This window comes from Rhinolophus sinicus, linkage group LG12 (assembly GCF_036562045.2).
Source record: "Rhinolophus sinicus isolate RSC01 linkage group LG12, ASM3656204v1, whole genome shotgun sequence".
NCBI classification, from domain to species: Eukaryota; Metazoa; Chordata; class Mammalia; order Chiroptera; family Rhinolophidae; genus Rhinolophus; species Rhinolophus sinicus.
The window spans coordinates 28,389,334-28,411,065 of NC_133761.1; the positions used below are offsets into that span (position 1 = coordinate 28,389,334).

At 38.5% G+C, this 21,732-nt stretch overlaps 1 protein-coding gene across 1 annotated transcript in view; it reads right to left on the reverse strand.

Annotated features, from left to right (window-relative positions):
- Positions 1-16,880, reverse strand: part of ATP6V1C1 (ATPase H+ transporting V1 subunit C1) — a 35,487-nt gene extending 18,607 nt beyond the window's left edge. The window contains exons 1-3 of the mRNA XM_019711780.2: positions 16,714-16,880; positions 1,975-2,143; positions 654-721 (exon numbers count right to left, since the gene is read on the reverse strand). Of these exons, the coding sequence (XP_019567339.1) occupies positions 654-721; positions 1,975-2,106 (200 nt within the window). The 5' untranslated portion in view covers positions 2,107-2,143; positions 16,714-16,880. The remainder of the gene's footprint in view (positions 1-653; positions 722-1,974; positions 2,144-16,713) is intronic.
- Positions 16,881-21,732: the final 4,852 nt, after the last annotated feature.

Below are 21,732 nucleotides of genomic sequence, written 5' to 3' on the forward strand. Positions count from 1 at the left end.
TTTTACATAAATAATTCATAGTAGCTTTATTCATTCTAGCCAAAAAGTAGAAATAGCCTAACTGTCCATCAACTGATGAGTAGATTAATAAAACGTAGTATATCTACACAATGGAATATTATTTGGTAATAAAAAGCGATTAAGTATTGATACATGCTACAACATGGCTGAACCTTGAAAACATTATGTTAAGGAAAAGAAGCCAGTCACAAGAGACCACATATTGCATGATTCCAACGAGATGTCCAGAATAAGCGAATCTATAGTGTCAGAAAGCAGATTAATTAATGAGCTGTCGGGAGCAGGGAGTAACAGCTAATAGGAACAGGATGGTGGGGAGGGGTAATGAAAATATACAAATGTTGATTGTGGCTGCACAACTCTCTGAATGTACTAAAAATCACTGATTTGCACATTTTAAATAGGTGAATTGCATGGTATGCAAATTATATCTCAATAAAAATTATATTTTCACACTTCAAACAGGTGTATTTTATTGTATATAAATTGTATCTTCATAAAGTTGATTACAAAGAAAAAAGAATCATCACTTTCTAAAACCATTCCAATAAGCAGAATATACATGTGATGATAAAGCTAGTGTTCAGGCAGCCTGATACTCTTGCCCTAGTCTGTGCATGGAAGTACATTACCCTTCTACAAATGCATCCAGTTTAGCCAGTTCATCCGACAAACCAACCAAGACATCTAGTGTGCCAACCTAGAAGGGAAGTATAGCATTTTGTTACTTAGGTTTCATCTTTTTTATTTTTATTTTTTTTACAAGATGATACAACATCTTGATTTGAAGGGCCCATAAATCTTAAGTTCTCCATTTTTTATTTCATAATGTGCACGTGTGGTTAAAACATGTTTGCCAGACATTTCAAAGCTATTTATATGTACAAAATAATCCTCTAATTCGTGGGTACAACCACCATTTAAAATGTGAAGGTTCTGTAATGGCAGGCCTGTGCTGCCTAGTGACGGTGAATCATTTGAAGCCATGCTTTACAAAAGCAGCTCTTAACAGGGGTCCATGACTGTGCATCAGAGAGCCTGTAATTGAAGCTCTATGCAAAACTGTATGTGTGTCAGGGCAGGGAATGGGGTCAGTGGAACTGTGGTGGCTATGTGTGATGTCGGAGGGGTGGTAGATTGGGCAGGGGGGTTCTCACTTCATGAGGGGTGTAAATGTCTAACTAGTACATTGTTTTGTACACCTGAAACTAATAACAACAACAAAAATTGTGTGTAAGCGAGCATGTTTGGGAAGAAATGTCCACAGTCCATATCGGTCTCTCGAAGGAATTCATAACTCCCCAAATACTAAGAACCAATAATTTTAAGTATTTCTTATATAAATGAGTGCTGTGTATAACTGTCTCGCTTAGTTAACCAGCAAAATATAAATATCATGATCTTTTCCTTCTTTACAAAAGTTCAACTGATTACTGGCAGTCTGCTTCACTTTGGGGCTGCTAGGTTACTGATCATTAATAAATGTTAAGTAGATTAACTAGATTAAATAATTAGGTTAGATCTGCCAAGTATGGTTAAAGAGGTACAATGGTAAAACATTTATATTAGTGAGCATTATATGAATTTAATAACAGAAAAATGGATTCACTGTGATATTTAGGAATATATATTATTAAGCTTTTTCACTTCTTAAAATCATTAATTGTGAATGTAATATATCTTTTCATAAGATTTCTCACTGCAATTAAATTACAATTTAAAAAAGCACAAAAGTTTAGAAAAAATATTTTGTTTTGGCGTTTACTTCTAAAATCTCAATTTCCTCATTATCTAAAATCTGAAAATCGGAAAGAACAAGATAGGTTTTAAATTATGCCAATGGCTAGAGAGAAACCTGGATATCTAATTTCTAACCAGAAAGTAAGCAGAGACACAACTGTCCTGCCTTTCATGATGAACTCACATACACTATTTTGCACAGTGCAGTTTTACCTTTAAATCAGGAATGTTGAACTTGGAAGTAACGGCAAGATTATTGTTCTTTGTAGTTGCCGCATGCAATTTCTCCCATGTTTGCTGACATGTTTTCTCCCCAGGAGCAGATATAAGCCAGAACTCAGTCATATTTGTCAACAGGAATTTCTTCCAAAATCAAGACGTTCTGAAATATAAAATAAAACAAAAAAATAATTTAATATTAAATTTGTTTCTAAAGTATTTCACAGTCACAGGATAAATGATAAGTATAAACTGTTTCAAAACTAATCTAACACTGACATATGATCCCAAGGAAAGTCAAATTTACTTACCTGGAAGTAAATCCATATTAAGTGGTAAAAGGTGATTTATTTATGATACTATGAAAAAGAGATGATAAAGATCTAATACATGCAGTACCTAATTTTTTTTTTTTGAAAAATTACAAAACATCCTAAAATGGGAATTATTCAGGAAATTAGACTACTCAAGATACCAACTACCAATACTTTCATTCCACAAAAGTCAGAGTCATTAATTTATAGGTTTATCTTAAACTTTAAACATAAACCAAATCAGAAAAAAAAAAAAGATGCATAACTTTTACCTTTGAGAAAGAATTGACTCAATACATTTGAATATTAGCCACCAAATAAATTGGCAACATCTGGTGTAGCAAATCTTACAAGATTAGCCAAATTGGTGGTTAATTTTAATCCATATTCAACCTAAGGGAATTTCCTCAAATCCCTGGCATATACACACTAAGCTACCATCAAACATTTACAAATTTGCCAAAAAAAAAAATCTTGCCAATCAGCCTCGTGTTTAAAAATATGACCTTTGTGGGAAGGGGAAATACAACACTAATAGAGCTGAGTGAGAGAGAGGCTATGGCTCTTCTTTTCCAAAGATTTCCATTAAGACATAACCAACCCCCTTCTATAGTGTCTCCCTCTCTCTCCCTCCCCGTCCCACACACATGAAGAAAAAGTCCAGAGCCAAATTTATTCCGAATCTAAGTATTTAAAGCACACAAACCCAAAACTAACTCACAAAAACGAAAATACAACAGTATCATTATTTCCACTTTAATATGCCTTCATTAGAACAAACTAAATACTATAAGCTTTCTACTACCACTGCTTGTTTAACCTGTCCTGAAACTTGGAGTCTATTTTAGATAGAAGATAACTATTTTACAAAGTTGTCTGCATAATAAAATTAGATAATGAACTTTATAAAGAACTTGATAAATTTAAACATCCTTTAAAATGTAAATCATAATGGAGCTTTCTAATTTCAGAAGCCCACTGTAATTAAAGTAATCCTACCTAGTCAGTACACAGCTGACGGTGAACTTAACATAGATGCCATTCTATATATTTGTGATTTCTTTTCCTGAACTTCAGTTTATAGCACATCTACCATATACCAGGTACTGCTCTAAATGTTTTATGCATTATCTCGGTCTTCCCAACACCTCTATGAGACGTATATCATCCTCCCCATTTACAATAAGAAACAAAGTCAGAAGTTACATTGGTATAAATTTAGACAGTGATGTTAAATGAGTATCTCAAAAATTGTACTCTAAGATGATTTTTCCACCCATACTCATAAAATTGCACTAAGAGCTACATTCAAATGGTCAACAAACTAAACGTAGACTTGTTAGTGATGGCTAGACCAGGAAAAAGCACTCAGTCTGGCCAGAGAGCTGTACAGCCTAACTGGCCGTCCCAGGATGGAAGTCACTCAAAGCTCCAAGTTCTAAGGAGGCTATCCAAAGATAAGCTTTGATTTGAAAGCAAAAGCAAAAACAAAATCCTCACTAGCCTACATGAGAAATTTCAAATGTTAAACTTACAAGTTATATAATTCTATCCATATTCTTTCCAACCTGATTTTTTTCACTCAACCTATTTTTAGAATTAATCACAATGATTCACATAGATATACTTCATTTTAAATGCTATATGGTACTCTATGACCAAACTAAAATTTATTATCCATTTTCCTCTGGAAGGATATTTATATTGTTTCACATTTTTGCTATTATAAACAAGTCTGCCGTGAACAACTTTGTAACACATATCTGCTTTTGTGAAAGAGTTTCACCAGGACAGACAGGAGTAAAACAGCTGAACTGAGAGTATGATAATGTGGTAGACTGTCTTCAAAGATAGAGACAAGTCTTCCCATGCTCCTATGCAATGTGACTGCCACTCCCACCATCAAAAGGTGGGGTCTATTCGCCTTCACCTTGAATCTGCACTGGCCTTGTGATTTGCTCTGACCAACAAAACACATGGGAGCCATACTCTGTGGGCCCAGCCCTCAAGATGCCTTGCAACTTCTACTTTCTTTGATGGCTACCCTCACACCACCATGGAAGCAAGCCAGTCTAGCCTACTGTAAGATAAGAGACCACATGGCAGAGAAATGACAACACTGTAGCTGACAAACAGCATAAACTGCCAAACATGTGAGTGAGGCCATCTTGAAACTTCCGGTCCAGCCAACGACCTGGCTGAATGCAGCCCCACCAATGAGTACAGGTGAAACAAGCAGAAGAACCACCAAGGCAACCCACAGAGCCAAGAGAAACAAAAAAAAATCACTGTTTTAGGCACTCGATTTGTTATGTTTCATGAGATAATTGACCAAGACCATCATCAACTCTATTGGGTATTCTCAAACTGTTCTCCAAAGCAGCCATCAACAAAAGTTCCCACATAATATACGCTGGTCATAATGATATACTTACAGAAAGTACAAAAACATGCATAGGAAAAAGGGTCTTTAGCTGTATATGTAAAATTTTATTTCCTTAAAAAATATCTGGGCAAATGTGGCAAAATGTTAATTCCTGTTAAATCTGGGTAGTGGGTACGTGGATGAATGTCTATTAATCTGAAATATTTGAACTTTTCCTGTATAATGGAAATATTTCAAAATTAAGTATTTTAAAACCTGATACAAGAATGTAACTTACAATAAATTAAAAAGAACAATGCTTAGCAAATTTATTTAAAAAATAGATTTTAGTGAACTTTCAAATGGAATGGCCAGAGACTAGTCTAGTTACCAAATTAATCCTCCAAACACAACTTTTCTGTTTTAACTCTAGTGGAAATGCTTTCTAATCTGTTTATATCTCTCATTATGACCAAGTATAACATATTGAACACAAACGTTTCTGATGTTTCAGGATTTTTTTACTAAATATTTTCAGGTCAATAACAACTCTAATTGTGTCATGTTGCAAAGGTAAGAGCTTGGGCTGTACCTGTACTAACACCAGAATCTATCAAAGTTGCTTTTTAACTGAAATTCAAATTCCTAATGAAATGGTGTGGGTCTATCTCCTGCTTTCCTATCATCCCGCTCAGGTTCTCCACTGCAAGGGGGCGGAGGGGGGCGGGGGGGGGGGGGAAGGTGTGGTTACCCCACCTAAGCTGCTCTAACACTTGCTACATTTTCACTTTCTTTTGACCACTTTGGCCTTGGCTGTTTCCTTCTCTCTGGTCTCCTCCACCTAATAAGCCTGTACTTATCAAATCTAGTTTTCTTTGGCCCAAACACCAATCACAGGACTACCTTACCTGAAACTTTAAATTCTCAGTTGAACACAGTAATATCTTTAAACCTCTTTTAATAATCCAGATTTTCTAAGTCAGCAGTTTTGGAAAGTTGAGATTTTATTGCAATTATTTATATAAGTGCTTCTGTTAAACAAAACATATTTGATAACACACTAACACATTTTATACCTCCTCTCTCCCCAAAAATGGCAAGTGATGAAATCAATTGTTAAGTTCTTCCTGATGATACTGTTAAATTATCTAAACTGCAGCTTCTTCAAAGACTGTAATAATATGAGCTATTACAGTAGATGTCACTATCATACCATCTAGAGTTCTAGGAAATCTTTTTCATCCTATAGGTTTCCAAAGGATTTTAAGAAATTAGAAAGAGGACCCCATTTTCTTATGTATAAATACTTGTCCTACCCTACTTCACTGAGCTTTTATCAGAATCAAATGAAATAATGTCATAATTCTAAACAACAGTCCAGAAATGTTTAGGAAAATTATAGAAAGTTCTCTAATTCCATCTTTTAACGGGAGCCCTCTCTAGAGCCTGTTTGGAGATAAGGATGACATCTTCTATGTTTGGTACTGTCTTACACACTTCTCATATGTTATCTTAATTCTCATGCCAGCCCTGTAAGCTAGGTGGTACTACTCAGAGAGGTTAGTAATTTATCAAGGTCACACAACTTGCAGATGGGGTTCAATTCTCATTGTATTTGACGGTAAAGGCTGTGTTCTTTTTATTGTCATGCTAGGAAAAGAGAATGTTCTGCACCCAAGCCGACCTGAGCTCTATTTGAAGAGAGATCCACACATAACCTAAACCCTTTCACCCTATGTTTGATTCCCGGCCCAGTGAATTCTGCTAGATAGAGAGATCTGGGCTTTCTTTCCCTTTTCTTTTCATCCAGGATCATCACCGTTTCTGAAACAGCATCAACCAGCATCCAAAACTATCCTATCTCCTAGAAGAAACCATGATTCCTCCAAACAGAAAAGCAAAATTTTTTCTTTGTTTTAAATGAGAGATTCAAGAGACCTGGAGATCAAGAACAGAAACTCTGGAGTTTCACAATAGTTAAAACCTTGACTCTATCCCCTTCCTAGTTTCCTCATCTGTAAAGTGTAATATTACAAATCTCCTCACAGAGCTACTGGAAGGAGTGAATAAAATGATGCACTTCCATCTTCTCCTTTCCATTCAGCCTCCCTTCCTGGGGGGGGGGGGGGGCGGTGACTGTATTAGCTGCTGCCCCAACCCATTCTACCTCTGAAGGATCTTCCCAGTATCCCAGGTGGGAAATATCTTGTTTACTTAATATCTTACAAATGCCACTATCATGCACTTATCATACTAGTCTCTCTCTCTCTCCTTTTTTTTAGTATTTTTTTTTATAACATACTTTCGTCTCCACCATACTGAGAAATCCTGAAGGGCCAGAATCATATCTTCACTGAAGCCCTAAAAGCCAGCATACACAATTCCTGCCAAAAGGAGGAAATTAATAAAGGCTTGTTTTATGAATAAATCAAATGTAATTATAACTATGACTGAATTAATCAAAAAGTATGATTAGAGGAAAAAATAAAGGCCAAGAAAAATATTTAATCATTTTTTTTATTTAGAGTCATAAAACAAATCCTAATTTTAGAGTAGTTTATAAATTAAAAATTGGTAAAGTTGCCGATTACTAAGTGTTTGTCTTTTATTTTAAGGGTGAAAATAAAACATATAGTCAAAAATATAAAGAGAGGGCTTGAGAAAAGAAACTTACCTGTACTTTAGGCAAAGCCATGGCCTCAGTTCTTCCATCCCCTATAGTCAAAGCTATAGTCAAAACTATAGTCAAAACTATCAAAAGAGCCTGATGGGAAAGAGAAGCTACTTAAATATCTAAGGATAAATATAAGAACTGCAAATGACGACATCATCAATAAGTGTTTTGCAAAATCCCCGTTTTTTTCCTGTTTTTAAACAATGTCCACTGTTACCCTGTCACCTATGCAGGTCACATTAAAAAATTTCTCCTTGAAATTTTCCAACAATTTATCTTTGCAGATGAACACATATATATTTTGGTCTGAAAAGGAAATCCGTGTTGCTAAACACATTTCCCATCTTCTCTCAGCTGCATGGAAACAGAGTCATAATTGGTGTCCACTGGTTGTCATCTCGCTAAGAACCTGGGTTCCTCCACCTCTTCTAACTACCTGAAATAATTTGTTCCATACCTAATTATTTCCTTTTGTTTCATCTTGTATTTTGGAAGTCAGGCAAAAAATAGAGGCAAACCATATGTAACACAAAAGTGAGATGATTAAAATGGCACACCAAGCAACGTGGAGCTCCTCAAGATTCACACCTCAGCCCCTCCACTACATGTATGTATAAGTGTGTATGGACGTACTAGCTTCTCTTTTGATGAGCTGATCTACACTCAAGGCGATTCCAGTCTAGATGCTGAACACGCTCCCAAGTATCTCCAGCTCAAGCCCATCTGCTGCTTCTAAGGGCTGTACCCAACAAGTCTGCACAGCTGACTGCAGTAGGACAGCTCCACTTGGGTGTCTCAAAAGTACATAAAACCCCACATTTCTAGTCAAACTCATAATCTCTTCCCTCAAACCTGGCCGAACGCACTCCAGTGTTCCTTGAGTGAGTTAGTACAGGTGTACCCCTGAAACATTAGACAATTAGAATTGTCAAATGTCCTCAAGATAGCAGCACTAATACTTACTGGGTGCTTCCTATCTACTGACACCAGTCAAAACACTTCACATATATAAACTCACTTAGTACTTAAAACAACCCTATCAGACGGGTAGTAGTTACAAATGAAGAAACCAATGTACAGAAAGTGCCTCATATGTTATATGAGACATATAATATGTATCACATCATATACCACATGAGAGCATATACTGTATGTTAAAGATGTATCATATGCTCTTATAGCACTTTCTTTTTAGTATTTCCAGGAGGGACACTTTTTATTCTCTCTTTCAAATAAAATAACTGCCCATTAGGATTAGTGGAAACCCTGATAGTTTTTGCTCAGAACTGTATCCTCAGCACCTGGCATAGAGGCTGGTATGTAAAACCTCAAAAAGTATTTGTTGAATATTCTTGAATGAATAAGTAACTGCGAGGATTAAATGACATAAAATACCTGGCTTATAATTGTTCAGCTCCCTTCACTTCCCCCTTATTTATCAAAATCAACTTTACTGAAATATAATTTATATACAATAAAAATGCAGTTTTATGAGTTACTGACATCTGTGTAATCACCCCCAAAACCAAGATTAAGAACCCTTCTGTCATCCCAAAACCTTCCCTCACACCCCGTCCCTCTCACTCCCTACCCCACTGCCAGCCCTGGGCAGATGCTAATCTGCTTTCTGTCACACTATAGGTTACTTCCGCCAGAGCTAGAATTTCATTGCAGTTTCATACAAGCATACATTATGTACTCTTGTATCTGGCTTCTTTTGCTCAGCATGTCTTTGACATTTGTCCATGTTGAGCGTACTCTGTGTTATTGCTTAGTATTCTATTACATGAATGTACTAATGTGCTTATCCATTCATCTGTCGATGGACATTTGGATTGTTACTGGTTTGGGGCCATTAACAACAAAGGTGCTATGAACGTTCAACTACAAAGTTTTTTGTAAAAATATTTTCATTTCTCTTGTATAAACATCTAGAAGTGGAATTTCTGAATTGACTAATTAGCATATATTTAACTTTATAAGAAGCTGCTAAACTGTTTTCCAAAGTAGTTATAACATTCTGTATTCCCATTAGCAAGTTCGTTTTACCACATGCTCATCAACACTTAGTTCTGTGACGTTTTCAATTCTCATGTTTAATTTATCAATTTTTTTCTTATAATACATGCTTTCTGTGGCATAAGAAAAATGTGCCGACCCCAAGGTCACAAGGATTTATCCTGCTTAGACTTCACTGAACTTCTTGAATCTATATTTATAGGTTTCTTCAAATTTGGAAAAATTGCATCCATTATTTTCTTTCCTTTTTTTTTTTTTTCTAATTCTCTTTCCCTTCTTTTGAGAAAACAATCACGTTAAGCCACCTGATATTGTCCCACAGGTCAATGAGATGCTATTCATTTTTCAGTTGTTTTTCTCTCTCTGTGCTTCAGTTTGGATACTCTCTTGCTGTATCTTTTAGTTTGCTGACCTGTTCTTTGGACTTCTCTGCTATTCATTTCATGAAGTGAAATTTTCACTTTAGATGTATTTTTCAGATTTGTAAGTTCCATTTTTTAAACCTTCCATTTCCCTCCTCATTATGTTCATGTTTTCCGTTAAATCACTGGGCATGTCTATAATTTATAATGTTAAACTGTTGACCACTCGATGTTGTTGTCTCCCTTTTTAAGAATGTTGTACTTTGTTCTGACAGGTAGTCAAGTCACTTGAGGATCAGCATGATCCATTCAAGGCTTGTTTTTAAACTGTGTATGTGTCTAAGGCTTCACCCCGGGCTACGTTAGCTCTACTACCAAGTTTCCCGGAAAATAAGAGCTAGCCAGGCCAAAAGACGCATTAGAGGTGATGGTCTGGCTAGCTCTTATTTTCCGGGAAACACGGTACCAAGGTCTGACCTTCTAGGGATGCTACTGAATGCCCCAGGTATTTAATAAAGGATTCAAACGCCTCAGCCCTACAAGCCTGGAAATTGTTGTCGAAAGCGCTGTAGCAATTGTTTGCTGGCCCTTCTGCAGAGACCCCTATATAGATATCTGGTGTTTTGTCTTTTGTTTTCCTGTCTATCTAGTTCCCTCCTCTCTGCCAACATAACCTGCAAATTCTAGCCAGATAAGCCCTCCCCAACTTCAGCCTCAACTCAGCAAGACCAACATGCTCTGCTTGCTTCCCCTTCTTAAACCATGGTGCGGAGAGTGACTTCGGCAGAAAGCCAGAGGGATTACAGAGCCCACTTCGTGTGTTTCCTATCTCTGTTTCTGTACTTCCTATTGTCCAATATCTGGAAGTAGTTTTTTTCCTATATTTTGTTCAGTTTTCTAGTTGTTCATGCTATCATATCAGTTATTCCATTTTGGCCAGAAAATGAAGTCCCATCTTGTTTTGTAGTATGGACTGTACATGAGTTTTTGGTTGCTCATGAACATTAGTTTTGCTATCTAATTGCTCTGCTTGTTTCTATGTAGAGATTCCAGCACAACCTCCCAACCTCTCTCAGCCCCAATGTTTTAACATTACTCCTGTTTTCTAAACAGGAATAACAACAACAATATGAAAAACGTAACAAATTTAGGCTGAAAGACTACAGTATTATAACACTGCATTTGTGAAGAATGCAGACTACAATGAACATGTACTGCTCTGGTAATAAGGGGGAACAATGTTCCATTTCGTTAAAAATAAAAAGAACAGATGCAGCTTGAATAAACGTCCCACACATATGCACACATGTCGTTAATTTGCAAATGTATGGCTTGCTATCATGATTGATAAAATATACATTCATTTAAAAGCATTAATAAATATATAATAACTTGCAATCATTAACATGTACTCAATCTAAAATTGTATTACATGAGAGCCCAAAAATTTTTTGTGATTAAAACAAGGGGGGAGGAATTTCTGAAAGGCAGTTTGTCAATATTTATCAAGAGCCAAAAAAATGTGCACACCTTTTGGCTCAGCTTTTCCAACTTTAAGAAAGGAAACAAGGATATGTGTAGGTATAACATTAAATTATTTTTAAAAACTGTTAAAAATTACCTCCTGGGAGTGGGTTATGAATGCTTTCATTCTTTCTGTATATTTGTTTCTTAATTTTAAAATAATTAATACATGTAAAAACTATCCCCCAAAAAACCCACACTTTTTTAAAAAAGGTAGGGTGGTATCTTAACACTTGAAAATACTGAAAAGTTTAGAGACTATTAAATGGCATGGTAACAAAGAACCCTGGAAAGCGAATACAAAAGAGAAGGGCATAGCAGGTTAGTAGTAGCTATGTCTGAAGCTCGAGATCAAGGTTGGTAACAGCCTTTCCATCTCATCGCCAGAGAAAACCAAAATGCCAACCCCAGGAAGCACAATGCAATGCCCAGAGCACTGCACTGAGAATATGAAGACTTGGGATCGAATCCCAGTTCTGTATGTCACTGCCTGCATACATTTCATTTGTAAAACGAAGAGGACTGGATTATGATATCCAGCATCTTTTTCTGCTCCTATATTCCATGAACCTATACTGGGTGAGACCCAAGACTCTTTTTCTTCTATTTTCTTCTTAAGTCCCTCAAGTAATTCAGATGATCGGTCAGGTGTCAGAACCATTGGACTAAAACAGGCATCTCCATGATTATATAGTGATTATATAGTAAATGTTACAAGAAATGGCAAATATACTTTAATAAGATGGCTAAATGTTGTATCATCATTATCAAGAATCACACACTACTGTTAGTCCTAACAGAAATGATTTTGTTCTATGGAGTTTAGAAACTGTAAATATACCAATCCACTTTTTACAGGCTTTCTGTGGAAGCTTACAAGATTAAAAAGTGAAAAGTAATATGATATGTGAAATCAAGTACACAGCAAAACAAAATCTGGGTAAACTCCTGCTCTGCTCAAGAATGCACAATTTATTTTAATTTATGAAGCACAGACTACAGAGGATTTTAAATGTTGGAAATTTTTTTGTAATTTCTGGTAAAGCTAGATAAACTGGTAGACATGCCAAGGAGGGCACTGGACACCTGTTACTGGAAGTAACCATGAGAAGCTTCTAAGCTCCCAGAGACTTCCTCTGCCACAGGCAACTCAGCAATGACCCAAGGGGCAAACAACTCCTTCCATGCCAGGGGATTCCCTGAGTCTACACTCATGGCTCCCAAAAAGTTACTTCCCTTTTCTTTCAGGCTGGTATTTTCGAATAGGGACTGGATCACAATACCATTTGTACTCAAAGGTGCTGATATCTCTAACACAATGTATTCTAGCCTGAAATTCATCAAGACTAAAAACATGCTAGTTTTCCTCAATACGTCACTCTAGTAAGCTTGAGATTGTTTACTGGTAACCACAACTTATTGAATATGTACTATGTAATAAGTACTTTAACATGCTAAGCAGTTTTGTACTTAGTTCCTCCAAAGATGTTCTCACTACTCCCACTTGCAGATGAGAGAACAGTTAAAGCAATACTTGCCCAAGGTCACACAGCTAGTGACTGCATCCATTTTACATGCTAGTTTATTTAAATACTACTCTTAACTTCTATATTCCCAACATCTAGGAGCGTGCCTGTCATTAACAAGCATTCAGCTATCTGTCCAACAAATAAATGATGGCACCACATGCAATGTTTTGCAACCAAATGGTACCTCTTTCCTACAAGAGGAGTTTGGAAATAAACATATGGGACCATTTTAGGTCGTCCCACAGTGAGGGTCACTATCAGGATTTAGTGGATGGGGGCTAAACAAGGGACGATTCTGTCCAAATGCCAATAGCACCCACAGAGAAACACTAAACTATAGGCTGGTTCATAAAAGAAACCTTTCATGGTAAAGTAATTCACCTGTTAATCAGCTTAATTTATGAGTAACTTCCTATTCATTAATAGTTTGCTCAAAAGATACATCAATCTCTTGTTATATGACATCATTTTTGCACTTACCTGGCATTTTATTTTCAAATACACACACACACACACACACACACACACCTCTTTTTAAATAGAGCTAACGTTCCATCTTTTATCCTCTGATGGAACCAAAGCACCTCTCGTCCACTGCCCACCTGGCTCCTTTTTGAACTCAGTAAGTGTATAGATTTACACAAAGATATACCATTAGAAGTAGATTTCCCACTAGAAAATAACTGTGCTTCATTATGAAGAATACAGATTGAAATTTCAAGTTTTAAGGATCACACATGCCAAAAGGAAATTTTAGACTGCCCTGGTTCATTGCCTGAGCTCTCTTTCCAAGGGCACTCTACTATGTCTTAAAAACATCGATGAAATGGGAATCTAACATGAATTAGTTTACAACTGAAGTTGTATAAAAATCCACATCCAAAGGGTGAAAAGGGTTTTCTCTTACGGACAGATTGGAATATCGGCAAGAATAAAATGTAATTAGGAGGTACTTAGTCAAAACTGTATGTAGCTACCCTAAGCAGACTCAAGTTCAAAAGGAAGACTGACTGTTTAGGGACTGACAGACTACAAGGAGACCCTGTCGCAAAGGTTTATTTTGGCATTCCAGTTTTGCTCTTTGGCCAATGGAATTACTTCAAAAGTTGTGTGTGTGGGGGGGGGGAATCAGAGAATCAGATCTTTGAAGCTCAAGTTTCTTTTTAGGCCGTAAAAACTAATGTAAACGAGGCTCCTAAAAATAAAAAATGAGTATTTCCTGCCCAGTTTTAAAATCAGAATTACACTAACTACCTAGCTCTCAGCATTTACCTTAGTCAGATCCCGAGCACTGTTTCCTTAGGTTTTATCTAGTCCCTGTAAGACATACCAAGAGAGAAAAAGATCTGGGAGTGCTGAGACACAATCCTGAGGCTGAGTCTTCAGCACATTTGAGGCCTGTTTGTTGCCAAAAGAACTGTGATTGACAACCCGCATTTTCAGTTCACCTTTACTGCTCATTATAGCCTCCAGCTGAACTGTATACTGCATAGCTTTACCCAAGCTTACAGAAAAGCAGTTTTTAAAGCTCTGACCACCACTGCCAAAACACCTGAGCCGTCCTACTAGAAAAAGTTCAGTAAAAGTCCTGAATCAATCATTACAATGCACTTCAAGAAACTCACCTTTCTCTCTAGATGTGATTGTGCTAAGTACTGTGTAGAGGAACATACGCCAGCAGTCAGAAGACTGTGAAAGTTAAGCCATACTTAAATCACTTTATCTGTTTCACGTTCCAAAGTCCTAGATAGGTTCCTATCTATACAATGAATAGCATTTTCATCTACTTACTCTCAAAGACCTGTGAGAACAAACATTAAAGGTAATCGAGTCCTACCTGTGACTAACTACTATTCAGTAAAACATATTCTACTATTCAATAAAAAAGGTATTCTGGAGTAGATGACATTACCAAAGGATAGTTTGGAAGGCCAAACAGATTTTTGCAAAGGAGTCTCCCATCAACCCCAAATTGATCCAGCCTCCCCTGTGTATTTCTGGACTGCTTAGGGGGTAGTTATAACAACCCTCAGTGAAGGGTGCAACTATAATCTAATCATTCTTTCCCTTCCCCACCTTAGCCTCTCTAAAAGTGAGTATAGTTAAACATTCTCCTTAATTCCTTACGGAAGAAATAAGGTATCTTGCCTTCCAATGTTTCAGAGGCCCTTCAGCTTCCTACAGGAGACAGTTTAAACTGTTGTGCCATCTCTTGGTGGCATTACAACAATGCAATCTCCCCTCATTCACTTTTGCAGCCTTCAGATTCTCAACAAAATTTTATTTTCCAACTCACCTCTGACTCACTTCACTGCCTATAATCTTGATTGGCTTCCCTCTGCTTTTAGGAATAAAAGCCCTGCTGGGCCTGACCCCAGCCTTCCCCCACCTGCCTCCCTCACACAGCTCCCTCCCAATTCAGCCACGCTAGTCCTCCCACAACTTCTCAAAAACTTTATTCCTCCTCACATCTCAGGGCATTGACATATGCGGTTCCCTCCGCCCGGAACGTTTTCACACACACCTTCACATCCTTGTCAGATGTCAGTTCAAAAGGCATGTCCTCTGAAAAGCCTTCTTCGAACCTTCTGCAAAGGCCATGTCCTTTATAAACGATTTCACTCCACTGTTATTTGTTTGAAGCAAATTTCACACTTGCATGACTATTTATTAAAATCCATCTCCTCCGCTTGACTATAAGCTCTAGGAAAGAGACCCTGTTTTCTCAACCCTAGCACCAGCACAGTACCTAGTACATAGTTCAATACATATTAGTCAAATGAATAAGTAAATGAGTATCATTCAAGTCTTCATTACCTGAGCCCAACTTTATTTCCCACTTCCCTGCCATTCAAGTCCACCGCCAACCTGGTCTTTTGGCTCCCCTGGAAGCACTCTTTCATCTTCAGGCCTTCAAATCCTGTGGTTTTCCAGGCCTAAAAAGTTCCCCCATTTCTTTCTACCTGTTCAAATCCCACTGGCTTGCCAAGACCCAACTCCAGTTATCTTTCCTCCACAACAGTTCTTGATAGTGCTAGTTCATACATCTGTGTCTGCTCCGTAACTTCAAAGCACTTAGAAGTCTCTTTTTGCTAATGACGTATAACCTCACTGTACTTCAATGTGTCGTGTGTGACTTATCTCCCCAACACTGGTGCAAGCTCCTAAGGCTGGACTGTCTACACCTCATTTCTCCACTCCCAGAGCAGTGCTAAGCAATGAGCACTCAACCAAGCGTTTGGTTTTTCCCTAACATACCAGATTTTTCCTCTGAAGAGAATATTGGCTTCCCCTTACTCCTGTTTCTCCGGTGATTCAATCTGCCTTTTGTGACTCTCCCCCTCAAGATCCTTTTCAGAGATTTCTTGCCTGCCCTTCCCCCATTCTAATAAAGAATGGTTTCAATTCTCTGGATCCTTGTTCTTCCCGTCTACAAGGATTCCGCGTCCTCTGTTGGGACCCTCTGCTTGCAAGGAGGGGCTTCTAGACCCTTTAAACTGCTGTCCCCTACACTCAAGCGCGTACACTCAGTGAAGGCTCTTGCGTTCGCTGTGAGCTCACACACACCATCCCAGGTCCTCATCTGGGCCACTGTCATCTTTCATCCCCCTCAATCAAGGGGGTGTGGATTCACGGTGACCCGACCCCCCCCCCCACACACACAGCAAGGAGAAATGTCCCAGACCCGCAGTGTTTCTCCTTTCTGCCTTTGCCATTGAGAACCCCCTAAGCACTCTCCTTTTTCCTCCTTCCTCTTCTTATGAGACGGAACCTAGGCCCAAGACTGAGAAGGACCGATGCCGAGAAACCAGACACAGCCACCCAGCCATCTCCAAAGGCACAGCCTAGGCCCTCGCGCCCGCCCCCATCCCTCCCAGGCGGCGACCGCAGCGCAAGCTGCGGCCAGGCCGGAACTCCCCATCCCCGGTAGCCGCCGCTCACTGACCCAGGAAGGTGCCAGACGAGGAAGTGGCGGCTGTCACAGGTACGGAGGCACACAGCCCGGCAGACGTTAACGGCTCAGCGCTCCATCCATCCCGAACCTAAGCCCGGCCTGACGGCTTCCTCGACCCCAGCGCCCACGGAGCAAGTCACGTGCCAACAGAAGCAGTCAGCTGACCGAGGCGCGCGCCGCTCCGCCTACGTGCGCGCCACTGCGCAGCCGCAGCTACTGCCGCGACCTCCCAAGGAGGGCTGGGCTGCGAGGCTCCCGGGAAACCTGGGAGCCCCGGGAGTCCGGGCTGGCGGCCGCTGTTCCGCGGCGGGTGGGGCTTCACGCTTCTGCCGGTGTCTGCGCGGTGTCTCGTTCGCCCACTGTGAACGTCGCCGCCACCGTCCCTAACGTTATCCCACTCAGGTTTCTGCGGGTCAGAACTTCTCTCCAGCCCCTACTCAGGCTTTTCCACTAGGGGTTTTGTTCAGACAGCCCCGTTTTCTCAGTAATGTCCCTGCTCGTCCACTTCAGCTGATTGACATTTTCCTTCCAGCCCACTTCAAGTTAATTCCATAAACGTCCATGGAGCATTTACTGTGCACTAGGCATTGTGCTAGTTTTTTTAGGGTTATTTATCAGAGCCAATCGTTCCTTGAGCATGTTACCTAGTTATGTTATCTAGTTCAGGGATATGTGTGGTGTACGGTAAACATAATAAACAGCTGAAATCACAAAATGGTAAACCAAGGGAGAAAGGAGAAAGCATAGCTTTTGGGAGTTGGGTAGCAAGCCGCTCTTCTGAACCCTGCGTATTTCATTGATTTGGGAAGGTAGGTAGCATTATTCTAATGTAAAACATAGTTTCAGAAATGGTAGAGAACTTTGTGATGTTCTAATTTAGTCCTTTTAGATTTACAGATGAGGAAAGTGAAGAACCAGAGGTCAGCGTTTAGCACAAGGGAATAAATATATCTGGTTTTAAATCCCGGCCCCACCAGTGACTAGCTGTGTGACCTTAGGCATCTAAACTTCAGCTTCTTTACCTGTAAAATGGTGGTAATAATACATACCTTACAGAGTTACTGTGAGGATTAAATAAAGTATGTATTTAGCACAGTGTCTGGCACGTAGGAAACACCCAGTAAATGGTGGCCATTATTACAGTATATTATAGAACCCAGGTTTTCTGACCTATCCTTTCTGACCTATCCTTTTTTGCTCTTGAGTCCCTGCAGAAATTCACCAGAGAATTTCTTAGAGCCTTAGTATTAGGTTGGGCAGAGAGTAACAACCAACCAAACTGTCTCCAACCTGATGCTTTTCACCAATTTTGAATGAAGTTCAGGAAATTCTGACAACCAGTTCCATAACTCAGCTTTGGAAACTTGTCAGGAATTCTAAAGGCTTTATCTGGCATCATAAAATGGGCCTAAAGCCAAAATTTTGTTAGAAAGTCTGTCCAATCAAACTTTCTTCAATGATGGAAATGTTATTCTGTGCTGTCCAGATGGTACCCGCTAGCCTTATGTGGCTATTGAGCATTTGAAGTGTGGTTGGTGTGACTAAAGAACAAATTTTAAAATTTATTTCACTTTAATTAAAATTTAAATACCCACAGGGGGGCTAGTGGCAACTGCTTTGGACAGTGCGATTTTAAGGTCTGCCTTTGAAATCTTTGGGTTTCTTTATGCTTGTGTATGGCCTAAAACAGAATTTTCATCTCCGTTTTTTAATTTTTAAATTCAAGTGCATCTATTCCTGACACTTTCCAATGTGTTAAACACCTTGTTATCCTGAGAGGCAGTATAATGTAGTGCTCAACAAATGTTAGCTCTAACTACTATTATGAGGCCGAGCACATCTCATTTGAAAATCTAGCAAGCATGTTTAATAGAAGCAGGGCATAATTGCTTTCTAATGGCTTCTAATAGTAAGAGAATGTGTTTTACACTTTTCCATGCTGTTCGTAAGACTATAATAGGTATCTAACTACGTATAACAGGCATGCCAGACCTTTTCTTCCATTTCTAACAATCTAAATACTCCCCATCTGGAAGCACCTTTTAAGCTTAAAGCACTGAAGAAATTGCATAGAGAAGACTTATTTTCTCAAGGGAAAAAGATAAATGTTTTAATTAAAGTGGGGAAAGTGTTTGAAACTGATAGCACAATAGGAATCAAAATTATTTTTCACCCCCCTCCAATATCAAAAATATGAGGTGTGATCAAACAATACAATGAATGTTTAAATTTTAAAAAAAATATTACGGTAAAAGACACATTGCCATTAATCCCCCTCAAAATACTCCCCCCCTCTTGCTTTGAACACACTTATCCCATCGTTTTTGCCACTTTCTGAAGCAGTTCTAGAAGTCCTCTTTTGTGAGTGTCTTTAGTTGTGCTGTCATGGCTGCCTCAATGTCCTGAATTATTTTGACTTTGGGGAAGAGCCAGAAGTCACATGGTGCCAGATCTGGTGAATAAAGTGGATGAGGATACACCATAATGTTTTTCGGGTTTTTTTGACAGAAACTACCGTATACCAGAAGTGATATGTGACACAGTACATTGTCATGATGGAGGATGATTTACGGTACACTTTAAAACACAACTTCTCTCAACCATAACTCATACCCAACTGACTGCAGTGAGCAAGTTGAAACTTGTCACACACTGTTATGAAGGTTCGATGTGACGCTTCCTATCTTCCTATTGAAGATCCCTGCCTCCATTGGATGGCACTCAGCAGCAGCATTCACCATACATTTTGATCACAACGAAAGGCTTCATGCCACACATTGCTTCTGGTATACGGCAATTTCTATTAAATAGAGGGGAGTTAAGGATGGGTGCAAATGGAAGGGATTAAGAAGTACAAATTGGTTATTATTCAGTAGTCATGGGGATGTAGGTTACAGCATAAAGAATATAGTCAATAATATTGTAATAACTAGGTATGATGCCAGGTAGGTACTAGATCTATCCAGGTGATAGATGGGAATGGGGTCAGGGGCAGGCTGAAAAAGGTGAAGGCATTAAGAAATACAAACTGGTAGTTAATACAGTATGGGGAATATTATCAACAATTTTGTTCAGGGCCGCCAGATGGCTCAGTAGGTTAGAGCACGAGCTCTCAGCAACAAGGTTGCCAGTTCAATTCCCACATGGGATGGTGGGCTGCGCCCCCCCCCCCAACTACAGAATGAAAACGGCGACTGGAATTGGACCTGAATTGCGCCCTCTACCACTAGATTGAAGGACAACGACTTGGAGCTGATGGGCCCTGGAGAAACACACTGTTCCCCAATATTCCCCAATAAAAAAAAAATTAAAAAACAAAAACAATGTTGTAAAATTCATGTAAGGTACCAGATGGGCACTGGACTTATCAGCTGGACTTATCAGGGGGATCACATCATAGATTGTGTAGATGCCTGACCAATGTGCTATACACCTGTATACACCTGAAGCTGGAGTAGAATAATATTGAATGTCAACTATAACTAAATATATACTCGGTATCTGTAGTCACGGGATGTGGAGTACAACATAGGGAAGATAGTCGATGGAATTGTAATAGCTGTATAAGATGTCAGAGGGGTAATAGTTTGGGGGGTGAGTTATCATTTTATGAAGGGTTTAAATGTCTAACTATTACGTTGCTTTGTACACCTGAAACTAATAAAAAATAAATTAATTTTAAAAAATGTATGGTGTGTCCTCCTCCACCTTATTCACCAGATCTGGCACCTTGCGACGTCTGACTCTTCTCCTAAGTTAAAATGATTCAGAACATCAAAGCAGCCACAACAGCACAACTAAAGACACAGAAGAGGACTTCGGAACTGCTCCAGAAAGTGGCAAGAAAGATGGGATAAGTGTGTTCTAAGTGAGGAGGAGTATTTTGAGGGGGATTAATGGCAATGTGTCTTTCACTGTAACACATTTTTTTAAGTTTAAGCATTCATTATATTGTTTGATCACACCTCATATCTTGGAAGTCAGTACTGGTATTCCCTTAGAAAGGAAATGTCCTTGTTTAGGAAAATACCTTGATAAACTATTGGAATGGAAGATATACTGAGAGTTTAGGTAAATGGAGACAAAGAGACCACAAATGTAACTGTACTCGCTTCCAACAGAGATTGGAAAGGAATAGAAATTGGGGGAGGGGTGAAAACAGGCGCGGAAGGCATAGGGAAGTAAATGGAAGAGAGAAGAGAAAAAAGAAAGCAATATGATAAAAGTCTTATAAAAATAGGAGTGTTTAGAACTCCATTTGAGATTTGCTTCAATTGCTGTGATCTAAATACTTTGCCATCTGCCCAAAACTTTGTAAAGTCTCAGCTCAAATGCTTTATATGAGCTTTTGGGGAGATAGAAATTTATGCTATCTAGGTTACATAATATAAAGAGCTCAGACAAACTTATAAAAACAATAAAACCCCAACCCACCAATGAGCAAAAAGCACAACAATTGAGAAATGAAAAAATACCACCACTGACTAAAACATACGGGGAAATGTTTGCTCTCACTAATGCTCAAAAATATAAGGCAATATAAATATTTATAAATTATATAAATAATATATAAATATAAATAAGAGCTTATATTAGCAAAGATCTAAATATATCTATATCTATATCTATATCTATATGTATATATATATAAAACAGCCAATGTTAGTGAGAGTGTGATAAAATAGAGTCTCTTACATCGTTGTGGAAACGTAATTTGGTAGAACTTTTATGGTCAGCAATTTGACAGTATGGATGAGAAGTCTTAAAAAGGCTCGTTCCATTTGATCCACATTCGGGTGGAAATAATGGAAAAGATAGAAAAATATTTATGCAGAATATGTTCATTACATCATAATGTCTGTTTTCATCATCAACATTTTCAACAACATTCATTAGAATTAGTTGCAGAACTAAGGCCCTGTGGAAGTCAAGTCAACCTGAAATGGTTTCAGGCTTGCATCTTGAATTTTTAGGGTTTAACATTCATGGTTAATGAATAGAATACACTAG